We start from the raw sequence: 22,039 nt of genomic DNA, 5'->3' as shown, positions 1-22,039 counted from the left end.
AGGGACTCTTTTTTCCTCAAATAAGGCCAATGTTTATTCGTCTACAACAATTGAAGGTTTGGGAGCATTTCTTGTCCAAGTTTAATAGGTAGAGGAGGAGGCTGAGGCTATGTTTCGCGTAGGTGAGACTGTTGTGTGAACCCGAAGAATGAAATAACCTAAAATTTTACTGTTTGACTCTTGGAGGATCATAATCTTGTTGTGTAGGTTTAGAAGGACACACCAACAAAATTGAATCGCCTTTTACACGAGGAGGGGGAGAGGAACATGCCAAACTCTAGCAACTTTAACAACTGAACCAATAGGTTGTCGTTGAATGACAAATCGAGTGACTTTGGATGTCACCAAGCTTGATGAATCTGTTGGAGGGGGAGGTTGAAACTTAAAAAAAAAAGATTTGTGTCTTTAATTGATAGTTGTTGGTTTGTTATGAAATTAGCAGAAATCAGAAGTCGATTTTCACAAACGACACCTGTGTTCAGTTAGAATTTAGAAATGAAAAGCGAGATAACAAAGTTGTATCTTGCTACATTGGACATGTACTTGTGACGTGATGAAGAGATGACTGGTTTTCAAGATTAGCACTTAAGATTCAATCTTGAGTCTTTCCCAACGTGTCTTGCAAATGACCCAACACAAAATGATTATCATTTTTCATAAGTATTTTTTATTTTAAATATAAAATTAATTATTGTTTTTTCAATTTTTCTTCTAATTAATAGTTTCACACATACACTATTTTTAAAATATTATATTACCTGTTTATTTAGTTCTCAACTTTTTATTAATTCATATTTGTTTATTTTTTTTGCAAGAAATATTCAATAATAAGAAATTATTTTGCCAATAATCAAGTATTGAAATTAAAATACATCAATAACTATGTTTTTTAAAAAACTATATAAATAATCAAGTTTGAATTGATTAAAGCGTTCAAGTCAGAAGAAATGACGCACACACTTAAAATTTGTATGGATTCGCCAAATGAGATGTTGTCCAGGTGCATGCATGCCTTTGGAAGCCATCTCAGATGGCGCCTATGTGCAAAGTAAGTTTTATTTTTTATTTTTTAAAATAATAAAAAAACATTTAAAAATAAAGCTAAAAAATTAATAATATTAATTTAAGTAAACGATTATATGGTGGGAATATAAATTACAACAAGATCTAATTGCCCTGTCCCCGTCCTCTTCTAATAACTCGTCCCCTGAGAATTTCCTGTCGTGGTTGGGTCGATGACCCCGCGAAGTAAACGTGACAGTTGAGGTTGTAGCAAAACGTACAACTCAATCGAGTTGTACCCAAAATATTCATGATTACAAAACATATTATGAAGATCTTCGTCATCTTGAACCTCTACTTGGTAATAATTTATTTGGTTCGTGCCAAAAAAATAGGATGCTGGTAGAAGATTTGTGACACCGGACTTCGTTCAAGTTTGACCTCTAGTCGCTATTTGAAATACGGAAAGTAGGTTTTTCATAGACTTAGATCGCATTGACTTCGCGGGGCCCTCGATCCAACCACGACAAGAAATTCATAGAGGTCTTGTTGTAATTTATATTCCAATGTAATTGTTTACTTAAATTAATATTATTAATTTTTTTAGTTTTATTTTTAAATATTTTTTATTTTTAAAAAAAAATAAAAAATTCTACTTTGCACATAAGCGTTAGCTAAGATGGCTTCCCAGGGGCATGCATTCACCTAGGCGCCATCTATTTTGTCCATCCATACAAATTTTAAGTGCATGCCCTATTTTATATGGCTTGCATGCTGTAACTAATTCTCAAACCTAAATATTTATATATTTTTTATCAAAATATGATTATTGATGTATTTTAATTTTAATATTTAGTTATTGGTAAAAAATTTCACAAATGACAAACAATCATAAATAAATTCTAAAAAAAAATAAAAATACAATTCAATAGTTTACTTTGGATCCAAAACACATTATGATTTCCCTAATCAAGAGAAAAGGGACATTACGGTCAGATAATTATAACGGCTATATCGATAATATCAAAGAAAAAATAGCCGTTGCCGCATCTCAAATCTAGCATTGCCCAAAACCCTAATTCCCATTTCTTCTCTCACAGTCTCTGCTATATATAATCTCTCACTCCTCTCTCTCATCATTCAAATCTCTCTCTATCTCTATCTCTCTCTAATCACCGTTACCCAGTCGCTATCATAATCGCTCAGCATTAGCGATTAGCATTACCCAATCGCTATTATAATCGCTTCAATTTGATTCTCAATTTGTCTAATTCTTCTGTTTTGCAGGGTTTCATTTTCGATTCTTAATTTTCATTTCACGGTTTGAATTTCATTTTTGTTTCGTTTTCTTTTGTTGTATTCTATTTTCTATATTGTTTCTTTTTCCTCTAACAATGGATTCAGGATCTTTGAGTTCCCCAGCCATCAAGTCTCATTCACGCTTTCCTCTCCAAGAACAATTTCTCCAGAGAAAAAGTTCCCGAGAGAATGTAAGACCATTTTTCCAATTTGCAAATCTTTTAATTTGTTTATGCAACCAAGCAAGTTGTAACACTCCGATCTTTGATTTGTTTGTCACCAGTTGGACAGATTCATTCCGAATAGATCAGCGATGGATTTCGATTATGCGCACTACATGTTGACAGAAGGGGCTAAAGGTAAGGAAAATCCAGTTGCATGCTCCCCTTCGAGAGAGGCTTACAGGAAGCAACTTGCAGAATCCTTGAACATGAACCGGACCAGAATTCTGGCTTTCAAGAACAAACCACCTACGCCAGTTGATTTGATCCCTCATGACATTTCTTCATCAACTCATCAACAAGATAAAGCCGCCAAGCCCAGGCGCATTATTCCTCAGGTGCATTACTGAAATCTGATTGAAATTAAGAAACTTTGTTGAAATTGGGTTTTTGAAATTATGTGATTCAGAGTTGTTTTCTTAATTCCTAGTTGAATGAGTTTTTTGAAACTATGTGAATCTGAGTTGATTTCTTAATTCCTAGTTATAGATGGGTTTTTTTTTTTTATTTATGAATCTGAGATGTTTTCTTAACTCCTAATTGAATGGGTTTTTTTTGAAGTTATGTGAAATTCCTAGTTTGTATAGTGAGAATCAGAATATTTTGCCAATTTGTGCTGATTAATTTGTGGATTTTTTTTCAGACTTCTGAGAGGACATTAGATGCTCCGGACCTTGTGGATGACTATTACCTCAATTTATTGGACTGGGGAAGTGCTAATGTTCTTGCAATTGCACTTGGAAACACAGTGTATTTGTGGGATGCATCAAACGGTTCCACTTCAGAACTCATGACCGTCGAGGATGAAGACGGCCCTGTCACATCTGTAAGTTGGGCTCCTGATGGCCGTCATATTGCTGTTGGTTTGAACAACTCTGAAGTGCAGCTATGGGATACAGCTTCAGATAAGCAGGTATGGTGGCATCCTTCAAAATATACGCCATTATGAACTAATAATTCAGTATCCTTTTCCTAAACAAGTTAATTTACTAAGTTATGGTATGTCTTTGCAGTTGAGAACATTGAGAGGTGGACATAGGCAGCGAGTTGGGTCATTGGCATGGAACAATCACATACTCACAACTGGAGGAATGGATGGTAGAATTCTAAACAATGATGTAAGAATTAGATCACCCATTGTTGAAACATACAGAGGGCATGAACAAGAAGTTTGCGGGTTGAAATGGTCGGCTTCAGGTCAACAATTAGCCAGTGGAGGGAATGATAATCTACTTTATATCTGGGACAGAGGTACAGCATCTTCTACTTCCCCAACACAGTGGCTTCACAGGCTCGAAGATCATACATCTGCAGTAAAAGCACTTGCTTGGTGTCCTTTCCAAGGGAATTTGCTGGCTACTGGTGGAGGCAGTGGCGATAGAAGCATCAAGTTTTGGAATACACACACTGGTGCATGCTTGAATTCAGTCGACACTGGTTCTCAAGTATGTTCCTTGCTGTGGAACAAAAATGAGAGGGAGTTACTCAGCTCCCATGGTTTTACACAGAATCAACTCACACTTTGGAAATATCCTTCCATGGTGAAGATGGCAGAACTGAATGGTCACACTTCAAGAGTTCTTTATATGGCACAGAGCCCAGATGGCTGCACCGTGGCAACAGCGGCTGCTGATGAAACATTGAGATTTTGGAATGCTTTTGGTACTCCAGAAGTAATTGCCAAAGCTGCGCCAAAAGCTAGAGAGCCATTTTCACATCTGAATCGTATTCGATAAGCACGACATTAGAAAAATTCCAATTTATTTTTCTTATTGAACATATATACTCCACTGTATGTTAGATGTATAGGCAATATTCTGTACTATCAAAGCAATACTGGAACAAGTACATTGTGGCAATGTGTAGATAGAGCAAGAGAGGGGGGGGATTGTTTTAGGAGACTTCTTTCGATTGTAACATCATGGTATATAATGGAAAACAGCACTTCTTTTCCCGTGGACGTAGTCACGCACCACTCGTGTGACGAACCACGTATATCGGTCTTCTTGCTTCTTTATTTCTTTTATATTTCTTCTTGTGGTCTCATTGTTTAAATATTTTTTAATATATTTTTTTTATTTTTTATAGATAAAGCCGTAAAAATGTAAATATAATTTATAAAAGGTGTTGTGCAAGAAAAAAAGAGTTCCTTGGGACTGTTGATCTAGACTTCATTGCCCTGAAATTTGAGAAATCCAGCCCCAGTTCATTATCTTCTATACATATTTTCTCCATTTGGAATCCATTTGTGACAGGAAAAAAGCAGAAGAGCTAATACAAATTTTCCTTGCCCCAATACAAATAATTTGAGAAATGCAACGACATTCATTTGAATAAGGTTTTGTCCAAGCGACATGTGCGCAGCGGGGTGGGGCCATTCAGCTGTGTTCCCAACCAACACATGAGCACAAATAGTCTTGGTTGAGTACTTGCTCTAGATGGTTGAGAACAAGACTTACTGGTTTTGATTGTTGCAAAAGGGATGAACACTCAGGGGCTGGTTGGATGAGACATGCTAGAGTTCCACTTTCTCTTAACGCACGACACTCTTAGGGCACTATAAGAATGTATGACGTCTTTAATCACTCCATCATAGAGACAACTTAGTTGGCATCATAGAGACAACAACACTTAGTTGGACACCAAATAAGCTTTTAACCCTTAGAGGAACCCTTGCACACCAAATAAGCTCCAACTTCTCGCTAACTCGTAGATGACTTATAATAGCCTCGTCTATTTAATAACAATAGGCATTACAAATAAAAAATTTGTCATTCTTTTCAAACTTTCATATGGCTGTCATCCTGGTCAACTTCAAACAACAGGATTTGAAGTATTTGCACCGTTTCATTTCCTCCAAATAGAATGTAGATCATCATATTAAGAATTAGATCAGAAACTTTTAAATTGGCCACTAAAGGACTGATTTGCCACAATTTAGTCATCAAAGTATGGTCAATAGCTCATTATCCCCCTTAAAGATGGTTGGCCCTAAAGAATAAAGAACCGTTCCCACAAGCTGAGATTCTTCTAAAGAGCTCCGTAAAATAATCTCGAGCAACCATTCACACATATAAGCCAATACACACTTTTGCATTGTGATAATGTTGACTTTCCTTGTGGAGGTTGCTACATCATGGTAGAATTGAGTATTAAGATCACCATATCTATACTAGTGTGCCTTGGCACTTTGCTTTCAAAATAAATAATCATAGTTCATGCATCTTGAGAGAGTGGTAGAATAATTTATATTTTAATTTATTCATCAATATGAGAACAAACTCGTTTCGATCTTTCTTCTAAGTTTTAAATTGCGGCAAACACAATATTGCTGATGGAGTATTCTCTGCAATCGCATCGTGCTGCAATTGCATTGTGATTTAAAATCACGCAAGTGACTTTTAAGTACTTTCCCCAAAACTTAAAATTTAGACCTCAAAACTTATTTTACTTTTAAAAATTTTTAACATTGACAGTTTTTAACGGTGTATTTCAAACTCTTCTTAGTCAAAACTCACAATGCAGCAATGCACATCACAACATCTACAATAACAACTGCATCCGCGGCCACAATTTAAAAACATGGATCCAGAGGTAAAGATAGATCATAATATGCTGGCGATGACCGTTGGTAGTGCGGCAGATGACGGCTCACCAGCATGTGCACCAGGAAGGAGAACGTCAGAACGTGAAGTCATGTGGAAAGAAGAAGGCTTTTGGTCTTCCTTAATGGTATTCTTTTGTTACTGATTTGGGGTCATCTTCTTAAAAGAAAGCTGCATGCCATGTTATATATGCTTGATATTGAATTTGGAAAAACATGTTTTTCATTTGTGTATTATAGATGCATAAATTGACAACATGGAAAATAATGTCATAGAGAATGATGAAACTTCCTCAAAGAAATTTAGATGCAACTGAAACTTATCAGAATTCCATATCCTCAAGTACAATAAAAGCTGTAATTCAAAACTTGGAACACTCCAAAATTCAAAACCTTAACTAATGACCAAAACTATAGTTTAACCAAGAAACGGATAATCTGTATAACCAAGAACCGGATCAGGTGTATAGAACGTCTCGCGATTATACTGACTGAGAGGCGCGTTCAATGCAAATCTCTTCGGTAAATCCGGATTAGCTATGAACAAACGACCATAAGCAACAAGATCTGTTCTATTTTCAGCTATAGCATCATTCCCGTCTTGTCGCGAGTACCCTCCCGCTACTATAAAAGTACCATTGAAGGCCTTTCTCATCGGTAACAGGCTTCGAGGACATTCGACTTTTCCAGTAATGGTTTTCATTCTTGGTTCCACCATATGACAGTAAAGAATATTGAATTTGTTGAGGGCGTTAACCATGTAAAGTCCTAATAATTCTGGATTTGAATCTCCACAGTCTCCATATTCCGCGAAAGGCGATAATCTGATTCCAACTCTTTCCGCACCAATCTCATTCACAACAGCTTCAACGATTTCCAAAGCGAATCGACAGCGATTCTCAATGGTTCCACCGTATTTATCAGTTCGGTCATTCACTTTATCTTTCATAAACTGCTCAATTAGGTAGCCATGAGCTCCATGGATCTCAACCCCGTCAAAACCTACAATTCGCAAACATCGCATCATGATTGAACAATTCTATACTAAAAATAGCAGTAAAATATAAAATAGTTACCAGCTTGAATAGCATTCCTTGCAGCAAGTCTGAAATCATTAACGATGCGAGGGATTTCATCGGTCTTTAGTCGTCTTGGTGGCGTGAACTTTGCGATATCAATACCATTGCTTCGAGTTTGTGGTTTGAGTGACTTGCTAGTAGAAGATATTGGTCCTCGACCATTTGATTGATAACCTGTTCAAAGTATTATGAAAGATATCTGGTATCAATTTATATGCATAAACAACATAGCAACATTGCATTGTAGATACATTAATTGATTAAACTAACTCTAACTAATTCAATTGTTGCTTAAATAAATAGTGTAATTCATATTTATTAAGTTTAATAACAACATAGCAACATGTTTGAACCAGCAAAACTTCTCCATTTATGTTTTTCATTCTACATAAACATGTTAAGATTTATTTGACCTAAATGCAAATAAAAATGAGTTAATAGCTATTTTGGTATAATGATGAGGAACAAACAAAGTCCATGAAATGAAATGAATACCTGAATTTGAAGCCCTTCCACAATGCCAAATCTGACAAAAGAAAATACCATCTTTGGCATGAACAGCATCCACAATGGGTTTCCAAGTTTCCACTTGATCTTTTCTCCAAATGCCTGGTGTGTTTGGATACCTTCAATCACATCATAATCATATAAATATATTTTATGTAATATCAGTAACTTTTCTGAACTAGATCATTTGACCTGAATTGGTACTGAGATCTATAGGTGGAAAATTTTTTATTTTGGTTGGAGAAGTTAAAAAGCTATCAAATTGATTCTTAAAGCTTGAAATAAACAGGTGTTTGCTAATCAAGCTTCTTAGATTGCCAGTTTAAAAGAGGTGGTGAGTAATGTGGATTACTTGACAGATTTTAGGATCTTATCCGTTGAGGAGGTCGAGACTAGATCTGGAGCGATTGTGAATATGTAGTTCTCGTTAAGGATTAAAGATTCTCAACTGTTTCAAAATATATGTAGTTCTCGTTAAGGATTAAAGATTCTCAACTGTTTCAAAAGTCCGAGTTTAAGTGGCTTAGGAAAGACGACATTAATTTTGTCTACTTTCATACATATGTCAAAAATAGAGGTAGACTGAATGCTATCATAGCCCTAAAGGTTAGATTGAAAGGGTATCTAAAATTGCAAGAGGTTGTTAAGCATTTCTATGATATTTTTAGGGAACCAAATGTTGATAGACCTTTTCTTCACGGCGTTGTCTTTCGCTCTTTTTCGGAATAATATAATCTTTTTTGACGATTCTCTTTAGGTTCTAGAAGTTAGATAATATTGTGTCCTAGTGTGATGGTAACAAGAGTCTAAGTTCGGACGAGCTTAATTTCTCAAGTTTGAAAAGGTTATGGAGTCTTGTTATAGACGATTTGGAGATCATGTTTGACCAATTTCATTGCTTTGCATCTCTGCTTTCTAGTTTTGCATCATGTTTGAACCTAAGGCGGATTTTGAGAAAGCGCGCGATTCAATTAGTTGAAATTTTCTGGATTATATGCTTATCAGATTTGGTTTTAATGTGTCAGCTCCGCTCTGATGTTACGGGTGCAGACATTAACATAAATTTTTGTAAATTTTAGGTATCAGAGGTGTAGTGAGTGTATGTCCGCCCTTATTTTTTTGTGTAGCGGGTCAAGGTTTTAGGTCCGCACTCTTAACCATGTCAGCCTTGTCCCGTTTTTTTACAGACTTTTACAACCCGCCCCCTTAACTATGTCCGTCCACCCTATTTTTTTGCAGGCTTTTGCGGGATAGACATACTGGTTTGCCATCCATATTAATGGGTGTCCATCTCAAGAGATTAGCATCCAAAAGGGATCAAAGCAAGATGATCCACTACCTCTTTTCCTTTTCCTACTTGTGACAGGAGAGTTTAGTGGCTTAGTTACTAGGGTTGGGGAGAATGGTCTTTACTCTAGTTAGGGTGAGATCGTATAATTTAGTGATATATCCTCTTAAGTATGGAGATGATACACTTCTTTTCGTACTCTTGAAAATTTATGGAGTATTAAGGTGATGCTAAGAGGGTTTGAGTTGACTTCAGGGCTTCAAGTTAATTTCTGTAAGATCATTCTTATAGAGCTTAATTCGATCATTTTTATAAGATTGAAACCTTTTCTTTTAAGTACCTTGTATTTTTGGTAGGGGATAGTCCTATGTTGAAATATACTTGGGATCCTTTAGTCAATTTGGTGACCAAATGGCTCCATTCTTAGAAGCATAAATATGCGAGTTTGGAAGGTATGATGGTTCTTCTTAATTATGTGCTTAATGTTATTCTCATATTCTTCTTATCCTTTTTGAATATGGCTGTAAAGGTTTGGAAGAATTTTGTTAGGTTACATAGGAAGTTTCTTTAGGAAAAGATGAAAGAGGGGGTCTAAGATTTTTTGGATAAAATTGGATAATGTTTGCAAGCCTAAGAGTAAATGAGGGTTAGGAGTTATGGATATCTGACAAGTTAATATAGTTCTTTTGGAAAAGTGGAGATGGAGGTTGCTTACAAGTGCTTTAGTTTTGTGAAATTGTAACTAGATATCGTGCTTCAGTTATTTTCTCATTTTGAGGGGGGAAATATCGGGGTTTTAATCTACTTTAATTTGGTGGAAAGATGTGTCTCTTCTTTAGTTATGACTCATTTCCCTAAAGCTCAAGTGTCATTGTCTGTTTTCCAACTCCATTCAATCAGATGGGCTGGTGGGAGAGATCAGTAGGGTGGATAATGGGGACATAGTTTGAAATCTTAGGTGGAGAAGACTTTTTTTCTTAGAGAGTTGCATGTGTTTGAAAATGTTCTCTCTTGAAGAGAGATAAGTGGATCTAGAAGCATACAAGAAATAGTTTTTTCTATGTTGTCTCTATTTATCATGTTCAATTTTTTTGTTCCTTCTTGTCTCTTACGGTCGAGAATACGACTCTTCCCCTTATCAAAGGTAGTTGGGCTCCTCCTATAATATTGGTCTTCTCTTGACATTTCTTGCACGATAAATTCTCTTTTAGAGAGAGGGTGATTACTAATTCGAATGGCATCTCTTGTCGTCGTTTTTGTGAGAATTCGATGAATTCGGTCCCCGTCTCTTTGCCACTTGTGAGTTACTACTATTAGTGTGGTATAGGATCTTCCCGTGATTGGGTTGGAAAGTGGTTCTTCCTAGTTACTTAATGGTGTTGCATAAATCATGAAAAACGTGAAAAAGAAGAGTATTTTCTTGGCATCAAAACAATTTCTAGGTAGATCACTTGTAAACTTATGCATGTTTTCTAATTGATTTTAAAATCATATCATCTACCTTAGCTAATAGCGAATTTGTCTTAGTTTATTAATAGCGAATTTAGTGTTTGTCTGGTTCTGAGATATATTCTAGTATGTGATTTTGTTATTTTCTTTGTGGATTTTGATATGTTTTATTGGTGTTTTTCCTTACAAATTCTGCTTGGTTTATTGTTCTATTGGTTTGAATTTCTTTTATTGCTGATTTCTTTATTTGTATATTTAGTAGCACTCTAGACACATTTTGTGGTTTGAAATCATTTGTATTTTGATGATTTTTTCCTTTCTTATTAATATATTATTTTACTATTAGAAAAGAGTTGAGATCAAATTTTTAGATTAATTTCTATTTTTTAATATTCATTTAGTCTTATTAAAATATTTATTTTTGACACTAAAAATTAAAAATTAAAATCCATTTTAATTTTTAAAACACATTACTAAAAGATTATTTTCAAAAATAAATTTATAAAATTAGGTAATCCAACAAATAATTTTATTATTTTTAAATTTTAAAAACTGAAAAACATATTTACAAAATTAAATAAAAACAAATCTTTAATGTTTTTTACTCTAGAGTAACGAAAACTGATTTTACTTTGATTATGTAAAATTAATTATAATTAAAATTAAATTAAAAAATAAAATAATTTATATTTAAATATATTATATATAAAAGTAAATTAAATACCAAAGAGTATTTATTTCATGAGACAAGCATATCTTTGACCTTAGTCAAATATTTTAAAATTATTAAATAAGTAATGTATTTAATTAATATTTAAATTGATTAAATAATAAATTTAAAAAGAAAATTTCAAGAGTTGTCATCATATTTAAAACGAAATGCTTAATATATATATATATATATATATATATATATATATATATATATATATATATATATATATATATATATATATATATATATATATATATATATATATTTGACTAAAGCAATGTCAAATTATTTCATTAAATAAATATTGTCCAATACATAGAGGAATCTAGAGAACTGCGTGTCGAGACCAAGAATTAACCATCCTAGTAAGACTATGAACAACATAATTAGCTTGACGCTTAACAAATCTAACCTCAAAGTCGTCTCGAGAATTTAACAATGGATACTATTTATAATCATACTCTAACATATTTCTCGTTTTGTTTAATTGTGAATAAATACAACAACTTAATACTTTAAAAAGAAATGCTAAGATGTGATTTAAAGTCACAAGTAAATTAAATATGTTAAGAATTATGTATTCAATTTATAAACATATTATTATTCAATGCATAAATGCTACTATTTTACCTTCTTTAATTTGTGGTCATAGGACACGAGTTAGGGTGTCTCATACTTTAAATCAAGGGTCACTTACACGTATAAAATAAGTTTTTCTTAAATTAAACATTTATCAAAGAATAAAAAAACAGAAAACTGATGAATATAAATTTTAAAAAGAGAAAGGAAAAAGTAAAATAAAATAAATAAATAACTTAGATCATATTATGTAAAACAAAATATTTTTGAGCGGATATTAAGTAACTGATATTCATTTATCATGTATACAGTAACTTAAATATTAGCATTAAGAAGTTATAATTTATTTATCTAGTTAACATGAGAGTTTGAGTTGAAGAAAAGAGAAAGTAGAAGCATGAAGGTGTACCCTAGAGAGGTTTCAGAGACACCAGTAGATTCAGCAATGAGAAGGCCTCCTTGAGAAGTTCTTTGAGAGTAATACAAAGTAGTATGTGGTTGAGGAGCATTGTGGTAGAATCTTTGTCTTGTCAATGGTGCCAAAACAACTCTGAAAATTATAGGAATTGTGAGAAAAATACACCATTGAAATTGAAGGTAGATACATACACATATTAATACATATAACCTGTGAGATAGATTGAAATTTCCCATCTTGTAAGGTGTAAGAAGTGGAGTGGGATCAACACTGAAAGCACCACCCAATTCCATTTCTTGGTTCAAGGGGGTGTATAACTAATTGTTTCAAGAACAAATTGTTTTGGGTCTCTTCCCCCTCTATATATACTATATAGCAATGCATGGTACATCAATATGTAAGACTTTATATATTTTATTGTCACAATTTTTTTTCATTAAATTATAAATTACACCAAAATACCAATTTTATAACCTAATGCATCTCTACAAACATTTTTAAGGGCAGAGATAGCATTGGAGGCAGGTTTAGAAACAATTACACTTATGCTTTTTGGTATTATAAATAAAATCTCTAATTTTATTCATCTAGCCTGTATAAGTTGAATCAATGCTATGGCTGGCTCAAGGGACTAGTTAAGGTATATAATTAGTGAAATACTACTCAAACTTGTTTAAATGAAATTTGAATTTAATTATTTACTCTATTGAAAATAGAGAAAAAATAACTATTCCCTCCATTTTAAAATGAGTTTTAAAAAGAGTGTCCCTTTAACAAATAACTTTATTTTAAAATGAATGTCATTTTTATTTTTTAATTTAATATTTTCATTTTAATAAAATTTGAATTTGAATGCAAGAAATGACTAAATAGTCTCCACCCTACATCATTATCGTCTCTAATAATACAATCATTATTATTTTTCTTTTACTATTACAGCTAGCTAACATACTACTTAGGGGTGATAAACACACTTGTCTGCCTCACAAAAGTCTGCAAAAAAATAAGCAGGACGGAGCGGTCATAGTTAAGGATATGAGTCTAAAACCTAATCCCGCCCTGCAAAAAAGTGAGGACGGGGCGGAGAAAATCCACAGACATTACATCTTTTAGGCCTAAAAACACAAACAATTATGTAAATACACATGCCCGAAAAAACGGACGTAAAAAACGGGACGAGGCAGAATGGACACATTAAAGGATGAAAGTCTAAACTTTTGACCCGTCCCGCACTTTAGACAAAATAGACATGTCTAACAGGCCGAAGCTATTTTTCCACCCTAATAGTACCTCTGCGGAGTCAATAATAATACAATCATTATATAAAGTCACAACTCACAACCTCAAATTTAAAAGATATTAAGTAAGATATTAAATGTATATAAATTTAAAATAATTAAAGAATATGTATTTTTGTATAGCCGTGCTAATGACAATAACTTTTTGTTAGCATGAATGAAGTGTGTGGCTTTTTAAGAAAGCCAAAAAGGTGCTTATGGAAGAAGCAAAATAAATTACAATTTTATTTATTTTTATTATGGAAATATGATTTCTTTTAATGAAATAGTTATTATTAATTTTCTTTGAAAAAAAAGAAAGGGAAATTCTTTAGCTAGTACGGTGCCTGCCTCTATGTAACTCGTCTCTTTTTGTTTTCTTAATTGCAATGGGTCTCTACGTTTTAAAATTTCAAAAAGACAACTAGTTTACCATAGTGCCTCTTTGTAATGAAAAAAAATTCATTTTCTTAAGGGCCATTATATATGAACAATTGAACACCATTAAATTTTTATGAGTTTATGAGTGGTGTTATTTAAACACCTAAATATTAACACCGTATTCCAACAACATATATAAACATATCATTTATAGTCACCGATAACAAATGGAAAAAAAAAAAAAATATATCATATACAAAATTGTATAAAAATACAATATTAAACACTTAAAAAATGTGTAAATATCATTTCTCATTTTTTATATATTTACTTGACACACGCTCTACATGGACTTAATATGAGAGAGTGATTGTTTTGTTTTTGTTTTATTTTGATTTTATTTTTTTATATTAGAGAGTGTGGATGTTAGTTAATTATACGGATAATCAAAGATGTTTATGAAATATTTACGTGACGTATTATTTAGGGGTGATAAAATAGGCCTGTCTCATTGTATTAGATTTTGGTAATCTGATATTCTTCTTGAATCTTTGATTCATGTAATGTATCATACAATTGGTTTACACTCTGTGTAAAGCTTATTTTCCAACTTACCATTCCAATAGAACAGTGCTAAAGATATATACAATTTGTTACAAGAGATGGGCCAAAGCTCACAATCCTAATGGGCCTACATGGTTGGTTAACTAAGTTAACCTCCCTTATTAAGTATACTCTAACACCCCCTTCAAACTGAACAATGGTGATTAACATGAACAACTTTCAGTTTGCTTCACAATTCCTGAAACGCATTCGTGCCTAATGGCTTGGTGAGGGTGACTGCAATCTGTGCTGCAGCTGAGACATGTTGTATCTTCATATGGCCAGCTACTACGCGTTCTCGTACAAAATGAATGTCGAGCTCAATGTGCTTTGTTCTTGCATGAAGGACTGGATTGTGTGAGACCATCACTGCACTGAGATTGTCGCATAACAGCACTGGAACATGAAAAGGAAGTTTGAGCTCAGTAAGAAGAGATTCTAACCATAACAGTTCAGCAGTAGAGTGAGCTAGAGCTCCATATTCAACTTCAGTGCTTGAACGAGCCACAAGTGTCTGATTTTTGGAACTCCAGGCAACAAGATTTGAACCAAAATAGAGACATGAGCCTGAGGTGGAACGTCTGTCATCCGGGTCGCTTGCCCAATCTGAGTCACTGTATGCACGGAGTGAGAATTTTGGAGCTGAGGCAGAAGGAGATAGGAGTAAGCCATACTGGGATGTGCCACTAAGATACCTTAGAAGCCTTCGAACCATAGCCCAATGAGTGTCCAGAGGACTTGTCATGAATTGGCAAGCTTTATATATTTACTTGACACACACTCTACATGGACTTAATATGAGAGAGTGATTGTTTTGTTTTTGTTTTATTTTGATTTTACTCTTTTTATATTAGAGAGTGTGGATGTTAGTTAATAATACGAATAATCAAAGATGTTTATGAAATATTTACGTGACGTATTATTTAGGGGGGATAAAATAGGTCTGTCTCATTGGACATGTTTATGTATTTTTTTAGGACGGATTAATATTTTAGTCTTGTATCTTTTAATATATCCACTCCATCTCATTTTGTTTTTATGCGAGCATGAACATTAAAATAAAATTTTGTAAATTTTAGGCTTTAAAGGTCCACTGTCTGTCTCACTTTTATATTTTTGCGAGACAGATCAAAGCTTTAGTCCCGCACTCTCAATTATGCCTGTCTTACTCCAGTTCATTTTTGCGGGGTGTTAAAGGGCGGGTCTAAACAAGACATGACATGTTTGTCACCTCTAGTGGTACTCATACACCCACGTGAAAAACCAATAATGCTCATAAAATTTGGAACTTAATCTCTAGACGCACTAAAAATCAACCAAAGGCATTGAGACATACCGTGTTAATATAAAAAGGAAACATACTCAAGTAGAAAGCGGGACTTGTTTGGGATACCTTGTTGTCTTGTCATCACATGTATATGGAACATCAAGAAAAATATGAGGATTATGTGGCTGAGTACTATAAGTGTGATACTATATTAGTCTAAGTAATATTTTATGATTTTGTCTTGGTATGAATATTTATTTATGATTATGTTTTGGTTTGTTTTCATTGTAGGAAATCAGCATTTGAGAAGAGTTACTCAAACATTGTCTTGTCAACAAATGGACCACAATCATGGCCAATGGTTGATCAAGCACCATTTTATCCCTCCGTGATGAGATGGGTAATTAATCGACTAAAAAACGTGAGAAATAAGACAAGTGATGAACTAAAAAATCCTCACATACTTTCAAGGAGAATATCAACCGTTAGGTGTAAAAAATATGGAGTATTATGTCGTAAAAAGATGAGTTGTAAAAGAAAAAAGAGTAGCTGATAGGGCATTGCCTAAGGGGGAACAAGACAAAGAAGGAAAAGACAACTAAGGATGGAAAAGAAAAGAAAAAGACCAGTGAAAACTAGTATAAAATTGCACAAGGATCTTAAGATCCTCAAGCTACTTAACCTACTCAAGATTAGATAAATTAAGCAGTCATAATCCAGGTCAATTCCAAGCCAAGTCATGCCATATGCAGGCTAAAAGAGGTGGAGATACTGGCCTTGTAACAGGGCATTGTGCAAGCCATGTAGCAAGGGTGTTGATGTATATACGCCTTGTGCTGTCCATGTTGCATGCCTTATATACGTCTTATGTAGTAGGACATTGTGCAAGTCTTAATGCGCAAGCGTTATTCATTGAGTTTTGATAGTAACATAACAAACTAAAATCATTCATTAATGTTGAACAAACTTCATTCATTAATCAAATGTATTACAACATTATGGATAACTTGTTACAACATAATTACCTAAAACCTAATCACCTAAAATATAAATAACGCATGATTTGAACAAAAAAACACCTAAAACTTATTTCATTAATGTTGAACCAACTAAAGAAAACAAAATAATGAAGGTGATCATCCCGTTGAACTTCAACTGCTTCATCAATATCATCATTTTAATCTTCATTTCTTCATCTTTTAATTTGACGAAATTAACCTTTTCCTTCTCTTCATTTAGATTCTTTAGTAATGAAGAGACTAATTCCTTTGCCATAGGATTCATATCCTCATCCAACCAAACAAAATGGCTACATTTTTTGTAAATTATATAAATTAAAACACGCCTTATACATTCCACATCCATAGAAACGACGACATGAGTTTGCATCCGCCCAAGTTGTCATCAAATGAATATTAAAACCACACTTGCATTCATACCTCAAATGATTTGATCTATTTCCATGACTGGAAACCGGTGGTTACGACATCTTACAAACAATATGCAAAGAAAATGAGAGAAGAAGTTGCAAAGAGGCTGAAGGTGAGAAGAACATAGACACGAAGATGATGAAGGATGAATCTATAGTAATAAACTTAACTATAAATATATAAAATTTCAACCTTAAATAAATATATAAACATAACTTAACTTGAACTTGAAACCACAATCTGCCGAGTCAAAAAATGAGAAAGTCATGTGTACAAAAGTTAAGGGAAAAAAAAATTCCATAAAAATATAAAAATATGGAAATTAAGAAGTTGAGTTTTAAAATATGGAACAAACAGAATTAAAATCACCTAAATAAAAGCATCAAAATGCATTTAAACCAAATATTTATATTTATAATTTTAACATTACAAAACTTATTAGATATATAAATATTTATTTTGTATAAGGTTTATATGCTTGAGGCATGACAAATAACCATAGTCAAAATTAGTAGTTCACTCTAGAGGAACATATCAAAACACGAAGTGAGGTGCTTTGGTGTCTTCAAATCCATCCACCACCAGACAAATATTATCTTTTTTCCAAAATAAAAATAAAATTATTCTCTCTTCCAACACCAACTCAACCAAGCTTGTGTCTACCACACCACAGGAAGAAGAAACCATGTCATCTATGATTGCAGGTACCTCATCTTCATGTTCTGCCACCTTCGCCACAATCAAAAACTCTCATCTCACACCTTCCAAGGCACTCACTCCTCCATGCTTGGTACACTGTTCTTCTCTTTGCATGATTTGCAGTTTTACAATTTAGAATCATGTCTTTTGATTTTTTTTTTTTTTATTCTTGCATGTGTGTGTGAATCTGCAGAAATCTTCTTTGCTAGGACTCTCACTTCATGAAGCCAAAAGAGGTGTTTCAGGATCTTTCTTAAGTGAGAACAGAAATGGCTCTTCCTCCATTGCTAGAAGGAGACTTGAGATAACTGCAAAAACTGCTGGAGCTTCTAAAACTATTGAGGCTGAAGTTGATAAGCCACTTGGTCTCACTTTAGGCCAAAAGAATGGTGGTGGTGTTGTCATAACTGTCAGTATCTTGTTCACTTTCTTAATAGATCAATGTAATTATTGACCTAGTTTCATATAGCATGACTCTTCAGATTAAAATTGTGTCTGATTTTTGACACGTGTTGATGTTTGACACTGATATATGTTTCATGTGATTACATTCATATGTTTTACTTTCTCAAATTGTTACTGATGTTGATGTGTCTGATGTCCGTGTTAGTGTCTGGGTATGATCTTTGACATGTGTTAGTGTCAGACACCGATACATGTCTGATGTTTGAAGGGAATGATTTCAATTTGTTAATGAAGATGATAATTATCTTGTTTAGGCTGTCGAGGGTGGGGGGAATGCAGCAAGAGCAGGGTTAAAGTCAGGGGATCAAGTTCTTTATACCAGCAGTTTCTTTGGAGATGAATTATGGCCAGCAGATAAGCTTGGATTCACTAAAACTGCAATCCAAGCTAAGCCTGATTCTGTCTACTTTGTTGTCAGCAGGTATTTTCTTGCCTTTTGCTCTAATCTTTGTTTCATTTTCTTAGTGAAAGTACTAATAGTGCTAATAACTTCAGTTTGCTTATCAGTTATATAACAGCTGCAATGGCATAACACTTAAAATATTTTCATGTTTTTGTTATGAAGAGGTGGTGCTGATGTAGATGTTAAAAGGCTTCCGAAGCGTCCTGCTCCTCCTCGCTTCGGGAGAAAATTGACAGAATCTCAAAAGGCAAGAATCATTTTTCATTATGGAATAATTTTCATTCTTGCCTATACCTTCTCTTTGCATGATTCAAATGGTTAATCAAAATCATGCAGGCTAGAGCTACTCACATTTGCCTTGACTGTGGATACATATACTTCTTACCAAAATCCTTTGATGACCAGGTAAGTCCGCTAGGCTTTATCTTCTCGATCTATATTGCACTGTCACTTCATATTGAAAATGTATCTGATGTCTATGTGTCAGTGTCATATCTGACAGTGCTTCGTAGTTCTTTAGAGATGATTTTGTTATATGAACGTTATTTATGTTATTGCAGCCGGACGCATATAGTTGTCCACAATGTCAAGCACCGAAAAAGAGGTTTGCTCCATATGATGTTAACACTGGAAGAGCTATTGGTGGTGGAGGGTTGCCTCCAATTGGAGTTATTATTGGACTTGTGGCTGGTTTAGGTGGTGTTGGAGCTTTGCTTGTTTTTGGTCTTCAGTGATAATATTATTATACATTTTAGTGAAAACTGAAGTTTGTACTTACAAACTCATTTATTGTATATGTGCTGAGTTGAAGATTTATGTATGAGATTGAGCATGTTCTGCAAAATGAATTTCAAACTAGTAGCAATTTGTAGAGCTAAATGTGATGATTATTTATTTGATAACATTGTCCATTGAAGGTGACCCCATTATCTTGTTCACTACAGATTGGCTCCCAATTGATCCTAAAGGGAAAATAATACACAACTAAGCAGGAAAATGGACCATAATGTCTATTGATATTAATGTGAAATAACTATTGCTAACTCATATCGTTTTATTTACTTGGATTCAACAAGTAAACTCAAGCAAAAAAAATGTATTAAATCAATATAATAAAAATTCATATTGATAATCTTGTATGTAACAAAGTAAATTATGACTCCAAAAAGAATACATTTTAAGGGAAATGTTGTTTCCACCCTTATGACTTCTCCCACACCATTGTGAAAAGATTAAAATGTCCTCAGCGTTTAAAAATATATCTTCGGAGGCACTTTTCCTCACACAACTTAAATGAAAACAGTGAGAAACTCTTATTATGTAAAAGATTGATCCGGACATGTATTTCCGTATGCACGAAAGATTGATCAGGAGATGCATCTCCGTAGCGCCCCTTACTTCCTAAGTCAGTGAGATATCCGGAGATGCATCTCCGGAATATGCTTTGGTAGATCAAAGCAGAAACATGCAGAAACAACAATGGCAGAATGGAATTGAACCAACGTAAATTAACTCCAAGATAAACTTTACATAAATTTAACATTACATGTTATTAAAAACAAGTGGTTTGGGACATTGCAACATTAATATAATATCGTCGACTGATATTTGAATCGTCGCATCCACTTCAATTGGAGCCTTTGTTGAGTAACGGTAAAAGGTATTCCACATCAGCTTCAAATCAACCTTCAAATCATCATTTGTCTTCAATTCAAGTAATGTGAATTGCATCTTCCCTTTGTTGTTGATCGAGAGTGAACGATACTAAAACTTGACAACTCTATGATTTTCTAGAATTACAAGAGAGTATTCAGTTTGGTTTTCAGATCGACGAGAAGTGTGTCCTCGCAATTTCGAAATTGAAGCGGGGTGTTGTGCCATTAAAATACACAAAAGTAAGATGGAGATATGCAGACATTATGCACAACAAGGACCTCACACACATGATACACAACAAGGACCTCACACACAAAAGTGAGGTCCTTATGCAGACATTATGCACAAAAAATAACACCTAATTTTATAACATTATGTGGTGTGTTACTTACAAATGCTAGATTAAAACTAATACATATCAAAAGTTGAGTCACTACATAAATTTGGTGGCTCAATCTTCGACCTTTTCTTATTTGCTTCTCGTTCAATGTCGCTCAACTTGGTGAACTCTTCCATCATTTCAAGACATTAATTCGGCCTTGTTTCAGCATCTTGTGTGAAATGCGTCATCCACTCCAGTGATGTTTTTGGTATAGGACATCCCGATTTCAAATAAACCTGAACAAAATGTTTTTTATTGATAAAAACCAATACACATGATGCATCCGGATGAATTATGAGGCGGCTTAATCCGATGTGGAAAGAATATTTTCGAGAAATTATATCGTGTTAAATCAATGCACACACTATCATAAGCACTTGGTATAAGATGTCTCAATTTTGGAAAGTGCATCCACTCGTCAAACGGAGCCGAACCACTAAGACAAGGTACAAGAGCATTGAGAATCGTATAGTAATTTACTTTGTTCTCATATAGCTTTGTGTATAATTCCTCATGCATCGTCATCTCTTGTATAAGATGACGACAGACAAATTAGTGGTCATCCTCTTCCTTATCGAGTAAACTCGAAACAACTTGAAAATCACAATTGTTGTCACTTTCAACATTTACAACCCCCTTGATGTATTTGTCCATAAAACTGACATCTCATCAATGAATTTGATTTTTTGTAACGACGATGGAGAATATGGTTTGCCAATGCGCGCACCCTTGAAATTTTATTTTTGGGATTTTGGAGTTGGAGAATCCGGAAAATATAAGTCAACATGCTCAAAATACGAAGGAGACCGTCTCGTGGAGTTGTCAGTTAAGTTGGTTTTACCTTTTTATGGGCACCTTTTGTTTTAACAGGTTCAGACAATAGTTTCAAATTCATTGTTTCTGGATATGCAATCTTCCTAAGTTGCTCTTTGATGTGCAATTTCATGATGTCATTAGCTTTCATGAATATCTCTTAGATCACTTTCCATTTGGCGATGATAGATATATTTGATTCATCATCCTTCCTCACACCATCTTCATCAAATAAAGTCGAGTCCAGTGAGTGCAAACTTCGTCCATACGTATTGATTTTTCATGCTTCAGCTTCTTTAAAATTAAACAAGCACATGGAAGACAGTAAGTTTTCCTAAGTGTACTTCCATACTTTGAGCCATCAGAACCTGTTTTATCCGCTCGTTTGACTTTGTGAAAAATAAAATTCTATGGCGCCCGAGATACGTTGCCAACCAACTGTGAGTAAAGGATGTTGTTTTTGAATCGACATTCTAACACAGTAATGCTCTGTCTTAAAGAT

At 33.9% G+C, this 22,039-nt stretch overlaps 3 protein-coding genes across 3 annotated transcripts; 2 read left to right on the top strand and 1 right to left on the bottom strand.

Moving 5' to 3' along the window:
• The first annotated feature begins 2,076 nt into the window (after positions 1 to 2,076).
• Positions 2,077 to 4,519, top strand: LOC131647106 (cell division cycle 20.2, cofactor of APC complex-like). Its single transcript, XM_058917019.1, has 4 exons — positions 2,077 to 2,492; positions 2,585 to 2,860; positions 3,166 to 3,435; positions 3,536 to 4,519. The coding sequence occupies exons 1-4, from the start codon at positions 2,397 to 2,399 to the stop codon at positions 4,256 to 4,258; spliced, it is 1,365 nt and encodes a 454-aa protein (XP_058773002.1). The 5' UTR covers positions 2,077 to 2,396; the 3' UTR covers positions 4,259 to 4,519.
• Positions 4,520 to 6,349: 1,830 nt separating this feature from the next.
• LOC131652532 (putative 12-oxophytodienoate reductase 11) lies at positions 6,350 to 12,531 on the bottom strand. Its single transcript, XM_058922412.1, has 5 exons — positions 12,372 to 12,531; positions 12,153 to 12,293; positions 7,701 to 7,831; positions 7,203 to 7,379; positions 6,350 to 7,128 (listed from the first exon to the last, which is right to left on the bottom strand). The coding sequence occupies exons 1-5, from the start codon at positions 12,452 to 12,454 to the stop codon at positions 6,545 to 6,547; spliced, it is 1,116 nt and encodes a 371-aa protein (XP_058778395.1). The 5' UTR covers positions 12,455 to 12,531; the 3' UTR covers positions 6,350 to 6,544.
• A 5,147-nt stretch (positions 12,532 to 17,678) lies between these two features.
• On the top strand, positions 17,679 to 19,588 carry LOC131647105 (uncharacterized). Its single transcript, XM_058917018.1, has 6 exons — positions 17,679 to 17,909; positions 18,012 to 18,227; positions 18,538 to 18,704; positions 18,849 to 18,933; positions 19,023 to 19,091; positions 19,247 to 19,588. Exons 1-6 carry the CDS (start codon positions 17,805 to 17,807, stop codon positions 19,418 to 19,420), a joined length of 816 nt encoding a protein of 271 aa, XP_058773001.1. The 5' UTR covers positions 17,679 to 17,804; the 3' UTR covers positions 19,421 to 19,588.
• Positions 19,589 to 22,039: the final 2,451 nt, after the last annotated feature.

This window comes from Vicia villosa, linkage group LG2 (genome assembly GCF_029867415.1).
Source record: "Vicia villosa cultivar HV-30 ecotype Madison, WI linkage group LG2, Vvil1.0, whole genome shotgun sequence".
NCBI classification, from domain to species: Eukaryota; Viridiplantae; Streptophyta; class Magnoliopsida; order Fabales; family Fabaceae; genus Vicia; species Vicia villosa.
This window is presented reverse-complemented; position numbering and strand designations above follow the sequence as displayed.